This window comes from Chinchilla lanigera, unplaced genomic scaffold, assembly GCF_000276665.1.
Source record: "Chinchilla lanigera isolate Chin_1 unplaced genomic scaffold, ChiLan1.0 scaffold00173, whole genome shotgun sequence".
Classification (NCBI taxonomy): domain Eukaryota; kingdom Metazoa; phylum Chordata; class Mammalia; order Rodentia; family Chinchillidae; genus Chinchilla; species Chinchilla lanigera.
The window spans coordinates 56,080-63,153 of record NW_004955574.1 but is presented as its reverse complement, the minus strand read 5'-3'; the positions used below and the strand labels follow the sequence as shown (position 1 = coordinate 63,153).

At 55.2% G+C, this 7,074-nt stretch overlaps 1 protein-coding gene across 1 annotated transcript in view; it reads left to right on the top strand.

Moving 5' to 3' along the window:
* Positions 1-2,502, top strand: part of Opa3 (optic atrophy 3 (autosomal recessive, with chorea and spastic paraplegia)) — a 21,692-nt gene extending 19,190 nt beyond the window's left edge. The window contains exon 2 of the mRNA XM_005413787.2: positions 956-2,502. Within this exon, the coding sequence (XP_005413844.1) occupies positions 956-1,356 (401 nt within the window). The 3' untranslated portion in view covers positions 1,357-2,502. The remainder of the gene's footprint in view (positions 1-955) is intronic.
* The last annotated feature ends 4,572 nt before the right edge of the window (positions 2,503-7,074 follow it).

The window sequence follows — 7,074 nt, the reverse complement described above, 5'->3', positions numbered from 1 at the left end:
CCTGTAATCCCAGCACTTGGGAGGCTGAGGCAGGAGGATCATTGCAAATTTGAGGCCAGCCTGGGCTACAAAGTGAGTTCAAGGCCAGCCTGAACTGCATAGGGAGACCCTGTCTCAAAAAGACAAAAAAAAAGGCATGGTGTTTCAGTGCTGCCCTTGGCAGCCACGCCCACATTTCAGCTGTGTTTTTTGGGAGTCTGCAGGCCTGCGGTCTGCCTTTGCCCCAACTCTGCATTTGGGAAGATAAGACCGGGAGTTGGTCTCTCTCCTGGGCAGTGGGTGATGCGACAGTGCTGGGGAGGGGGACAGCCTGGCTGGGCTGTGCGGTGACTTAAAGGAGGTGCAGAGGGCGACATCTGTGCCCCTGAGCCTTTGCAGTTTCCCTGTTCTCTGTGTTCTGGGGGCTCCTGGCGCTGCACGGCCTGAGGACCCGCCTCAGAGCCGGGCCTCTCTCTCTCTGGCGCTTTCCGGAAGCACCCTGGAAACTGGTGAATGGTCACTCACACGTGTGGTCCTTGCACTGGGGACACTAAAGCAGGAGGATCTTGAGTTCGAGGCCAGCCTGCACTGCATAATAAGACCCTGTCTCCGCGTTAAATAAAGGTCTGGAGTCACCGCGGCTGAGTGACACCTTCCCTAGGTGAGGCCGGGTGCAGGTCTTGTTAAAGTGACTCTCAGCCAGGTGTGGTGGCACACGCCTGTAATCCCAGCACTGGGGAGGCTGAGGCAGGAGGATCACTGTGAGTTTGAGACCCGCCTGGGCTACAAAGTGAGCTCAAGGCCAGCCTGAACTGCACAGCGAGACCCTGTCTCAAAAAAGACCAAAAAAAAAGAAAAAAGAAAGAAAGAAAAGAAAGAAGTGACTCTCAGCCCACCACAGGGCGTCCCCATGGCTCCAGCGGGGGCGGGACTGGCTGGGGCTTCCGAGCGCGCCTGACCCCTCTCTTCCCTGCAGTGTACCACTGGGTGGAGATGCGGACCAAGATGCGCATCATGGGCTTCCGGGGCACGGTCATCAAGCCGCTCAACGAGGAGGCGGCCGCCGAGCTGGGCGCAGAGCTGCTGGGCGAAGCCACCATCTTCATCGTGGGCGGAGGCTGCCTGGTGCTGGAGTATTGGCGCCACCAGTCGCAGCAGCGCCACAAGGAGGAGGAGCAGCGCGCGGCCTGGAACGCGCTGCGGGACGAGGTGGGCCACCTGGCGCTGGCGCTGGAGGCGCTGCAGGCGCAGGTGCAGGCGGCGCCGTCGCAGGGCGCCCTGGAGGAGCTGCGCACCGAGCTGCAGGAGGTGCGCGCCCAGCTCTGCGCCCCTGACCCGCCGCCCGCGCGCCAGACCGCGTCTTCCTCCAAGAAATAGGGGTGCAGAGGCCTGGACTTGAGTGTGGTGCCGCGTGCCCCGCCTTGGCCGCCTCCCTGAACTCGCTGGCCCAGGGGAAACAACCAAGATCTGGATGGGACTTGGCGTTTGGTCATTCCCTACTGGAGGAACAGGGCTACCTTCCCCTGCTTCCCCTGGGACAAGGCCGGCAGGGGACGCGCCTCACAGCCCCCTCCAGCCCCTGCTCCGCACCCGCCACAGTGCTCACCTGCCACCCAGGCCCCCAGAACGCAAGGCCGTGGCCAGCAGGACTGTGTGCTGTCCCTCGTCCTCCTGTTACCCTGCCTTTCCCCCTTGCCCCGCCACTGGAGGAATGTCCCCTCTGTCAGCTGGCTCTGTGGAATGCACTTGTCCCTGTGTGGCTTCTCAGGTCACTCCAGCTGGGCATCTCTGCCCTGTTGGAGGAGAGAAGGGGGGATCCTGGCCTGCGGCACTGGTGGGCTCATGTTCCTATCCCCCTCGCTTCACCTTCCCCCAGACGCCAAGTGGGTATTCCTGCAGGACGCCCCTCAGCCCTGGGGCAGTGGCACAGTCCACCGGCTGGCGCTGCAGGGTCTTGTGTGGCGCTGTCCCCCACCGCCTCCCGTCGAGGAGACTGATCCCCACGGGGCGTCATCCTGTCCGTCTTCGTCCTCAGCCGCTCCCTGTCCTCAGAGGCCCCGAACCTTGTGCCCCGGGGCGCACCCTCTCCTACCTTGCCACCATCGTCGGCATCTCCCAGGCTGGTGGCCTGTGCGTTGGATCGTCACCCCTCCCTCTTCCCTGCACACCCTTCCATCAGGATGCCCTGGCCCTGGACTAGAATCTCCTCATGTGGCGGGACCCCTTGCCTGTGGAGGCCCAGGCCTCTCCTCCGTCCCACTAGACGAGGGGAACCGTTGGTCTCACCTGTTTTCAGTTCTCTGCACTGCCGTAAATCACTCAGAAGAGCAGGAGTTTGTTCTCGCAGCTCTGGAAGCCAAAAGTTCAGATGAAGGAGTCAGCAGGGCCACACCCGCTTCCACTTTCTGGTGATTCCAGGCCCCATCGGCAGGTGGCCTGCTCCCCCTCTTCTGTCTCTTAGAAAGACAGCTGTCACCCAGGCGTGGTGGCGCACGCCTGTAATCCCAGCCCTTGGGAGGCTGAGGCAGGAGGATCATTGTGAGTTTGAGACCAGCCTGGGCTACACAGTGAGCTCAAGGCCAGCCTGAAGTGCATAACGAGAGCCTGTCTCAAAAAGACAGTAAAAAAAAGATAGCTGTCGCTGAATTTAGGGCCCACCCAGAATCCAGGGTGCTCTTACCTCAGGATCCCTAATGGCATTAACAAAGACCCTTTTTCCAAACAGGGCCACATTCACAGGTTCCAGGAGTTAGGGCGTGGATATAGCTTTTGAGGGTCCACCATCCCCCCATTACACACCCCCCCGGAGGACGGGACTCCTGCAACCTCGAGGGCCCCAAGGCATTGGGAGCGGGGGACCTGCCGGCCCTTTCAGAGCAGCCCCAGGTCTCTGCACTTGGTGAGCAGGGCGTCACCCCCAGGCCCAGTCCCATGAGGGTGCAGGTGGGTGAGGCGGGACTTTCTTTCCTCCTCTAACAGCCCAGGGACTAAATGGCGCCAGGACACAAGAGCCACCAAACAGAAAAGCAAGAAGCTGGACTTCGCAGGTGGCGTCTTCCTTCCTCCCAAAAGGGGGAGAGACTGGTATGGGGCCGGGTGGGGCCCGCTGGGGATGTCCTTAAAGTCAGGCGTGACTCAAGTGGGTGCAGTAACGAAGGCAGGGGACAGATGCCACTGCACGAAGGTGACAGGGACAGAGCCAGGGGGAGGCTCGGTGCCTGGTTTCCATGGTTACTCTTGGGGAGGCGGTGCACCCTGGCTCTGACATCGCTCATGATTTTCCTCTGTGTAGTGGCAAATTGTCATTGTCACCACAAGTCAGAGGCTCTGAGCTCTAGCTAGGGGCCTGCACTGTTCTAAGTGCTTTGCATAAATGGGCACAGCAGTAGGTCTCCCAAGGCCCTGATGAGGAAACAGGCAGAGAGGGGCAGTGACCTGCTGCAGGTCACCCAGGCAGGGAAGAGGCAGGGATGGCAGCCTGGGCCCGAACCCCAGCCCCTGCGGGGTGCCTCAGCCCCGTAGGGCTCTGCTGTCACGCCCGGGAACCTGGGAACACAAGCTGCCGTGTGCCCGCAGGTGGCCGGTCCCACTGGGGTGGTGCCGGGGGTGGGGTCGGGTGTGTGCCAGGGGGCCAGGGCCCCTTCTCCAAGTGCACGGGGCCAGAGCGCACTTCATGGTTCTGGCTTCCAACTCGCTAACTTTGTACGTTTTGTGCCGTGGCAAGAGGAATTAAAATAAATGGATAGTAAAGCTGGGTGTCTTCAAGTTTATGCATTCTTTATTTATATTTCAAGATCACCGTTACATTCAGAAAAAATGTCGTTCGTGTATTGTGTCATTTGAGAAATTTCAGTCATTCACTGCATACAGAGCCAGTTCTGCACCGTGCTGGGGTCATGGAGGTGGCCGAGGCTGCCCAGCCCCGTCCTCCTGGGGCTCACTGGGACAGACGCACAGACAGACACTTCCTTGTCACTTGCTGTGGTTGGGAGGGGAAGGATGGGCCAAGATTCCTCCTCCTCAGTGACTCGGTGTGGGGACAGGAACCTGCTCTCAAAGCCTCAAAGGGCTCTGCCTTGCGCGTCTCCTGGCCGGCTTTGTCACCTGGGTCTGTGTCAATGCTGGGTGGGCCTGTGCCCGGAAGTGGCCTGGATGGCTGAGAGCCACCCCAGGAGAAGAGGGACTTGGAGTAAGTGAGCCGCAGGGAGCGGCAGGCAGCTACCCTAAGAGCATGGAGAAGTGTGTTAACTATTGTTACTCTCCTCATCTTGCGAAATTCTGTTTTACCTTTTTTTCCCTTAGGAAAAAAAAACAACTAACTTTTATTGAAGATCTGTGATGTATTGTTCTGAATGAGAGATTCTATGTATGCCTGCCATATAACTTGATGATAGTATGGAAGGTAAATTGATATGTGAAAAAAATCAATAAAATCTTCATTAAGAAATATGTTGATGAAAAAAAAAAGAGCATGGAATCCTTGTGAGTGGCTACGTAATCATTCCTGGGGTTCCCGGTAGAAGCATTACCCGTACAAGCCACACATTGTGTGACATGCCGTGTGAGGAGAGGTACATTTTCTGCCATACGTAATTCTGTAATATGACGTTATATTATCACATGTGGGGATATCGCTGGAAATAAAACCACTAAGCACCTGAGCACAGTCTGATATTTTGTTTGATTTTTCTTTCTAAGGCTGTACTTAAAAATCTCTCACCAAGATGGTTTGGACACCAATAGACTGTAATCATGGGAGATTTTCTATAAGATGAATTCATTATAATTTGATCATTTGCAAAGAACTTACCACAAGTTATTAATAAGAGAATTTCTCCTTTACTTTCTTCAGTTGAATTCTCTTGAAAACTAAAACCAGTGTTTCCACCCTCCGGAGCTAAAGTTCACCCGTGACCACCTTGGGAGATGCTCGGTTTCTGTTCACCAGAAACACAGACTGTGGGCACTGTTTCCATTTTCTTCTCAGGCCAAAGGTTTCAACTCCGTTACCTTCTGCAGGCGGTGGAAGGCTTGCGGTGGCCCTGTTAGTAGCATAGCCAAGGTTTAATGATGGCGCTGCTGATACAGTGCAAGGCCAGCCTGGATGCCCTTGGTGACTGCAATCACAGTGCCCCTGGTCACATCGCTTCCCCCAGACGAGACGGAGGCAGAGAGTGCTGTGCTCTGTGAAACCCTGAATTGGGGACCCCCAGCCCGGAGCTGGTCCTCAGCGCGTCACTTGGCGGATGACGCTAACATGAGGAACACCCTGCAGGTAGCTCAGATCTCTCAGCCTTGGCAGAGGTGCTTCTGACATCGGCTCAGCTCCCCGAATCATTGCTTGATTGCTTTCCCCTGCCTTCAGAAGCTACTGCAGGACAGACTTCTTGGAGACGATCTCCTAGGGCGAGTGGTTGTCTGTCTGCAGCTACAGGACAGAACAGCTTCTGAATGGGAGGCCATTCGCTCATAGTCTGGTGTTTCCTAAAGGGAGATTGAGAAAGTGCATGTTCTTCTGCCAGACATCCAGGAGTTTGCCGATGGCCCCAGATGCTCAAATCTGTCATCTTGTAGCACCCCCCTTCCCCCGCAAGCTGTTTTGATCTTTTTTTCTGCATCTCATTGATCTCTTGATTTTCATGCTTTACAACATCAGCTTCTTTTGTACGAGACAGAAAATGAGTTTCAGCTACCTCCTTCGACCTTCAGCACTTTTCTGGAAAACTCTAAAAATGTACCGAGATCCCAAGGAGTAGGTGATCCAGAGCAAGGTCAAATATCAAAGCACCTGGGTTACGCTGGGTCAGATTCCATGGCAGACAGCTTCCTCTTGGCAAAAGCAAAGACTATGGTTCTGCTTCCCTTTCAGTTATCTCATCCTGATACAGAGTGAAGCAAGTTGGAATTCATCGAGACTACACATCTTGAAACACATCTCTGTCATCTTTTAAAATGCAGTATACCAGCCTGGTGCCATGGCTGAACCTGTTGTCCCAGTTACTCTGGAAGCTGAGGCTGGAGGATCACTGGACCCTAGTTCAAGGCCGGCCTGGCTGGGCAACATAGCCAGACCTCTTCTAGAAACATTGTTAACAAGACTGGGCGTGGTGGTTCACACCTGTAGTTCCAGCACTCGGAGGCTGAGGCAGGAGGATCTTTGCGAGTTTGAGACCAGCCTGGGCTACAAAGTGAGCTCAAGGCCAGCCTGAACTGCAGAGCGAGACCCTGTCTCAAAAAGACAAAAACAAAAAACAATGTTAACAACAAACAAAAACACAGGTGGGGATGCTGCTCAGTAGAAGAGTGCTTGTGGGCACTAGGCCTGGGTTCGACCCCTAGCACCACAAAAAACGCCACAAAACAACATTAAACTCGTTATATGTATTATATACATGTGGGTTATGTATGCAAAGGCCAGGGGAACCCACCAAGTGTGCAGAGGTCCAGCCCCGCCTCTGCCAGGTCTGCAGCGCCCTCTTGCGCTAATGTTTGCGCAGATGTGGGGGTGGCAGGACCCGGAGGGCGGGGCTCTCCTTGTAAGGCCTGGTGATACTCCTCAGCACCTTGACTCCTCCATCAGATTCTGCCCTGGTGTCTGCCCAGGGACAGACTGGAAGAAGGAAGCCAGTGGAGGTGATAGACCTAGACCCTGGCCTCCGGGCTGCCCTGGCCCCGGCTTGGCAGTGCCAGGACAGGCTGCCGAGAGGCGCCACCCCAGGGGAGGGCCGATGGGGACCTGGAGACATAGGGGCTCCATTATGTCGAAGGTGCTTGCTTCGCTCCGCCACACCTCTGTGTCTTGATATTTATTTTACAGTCTTTTCATAAAAGTTCAGTTATGTCCAATAAATCAGCCTCCTCCCTGGAAAGAACCCTGTGGCTCCAAAAGAACAATAAGGCTTATTTACAGGGGATGCCATTTCCTCATGTACAACAACCTACAATTACTTAGGAGTAAAATCTACTTTCTTGTATGTTTATTTGTTTTTTGAGACAGGGTCTTGACATGTAGTTCAGGCTGGCCTTGAATTCACTGTGTATCACAAGCTGGCTTTGAATTTGCAGTGATCATTCTGCCTCAGCCTCCCAAGTGCT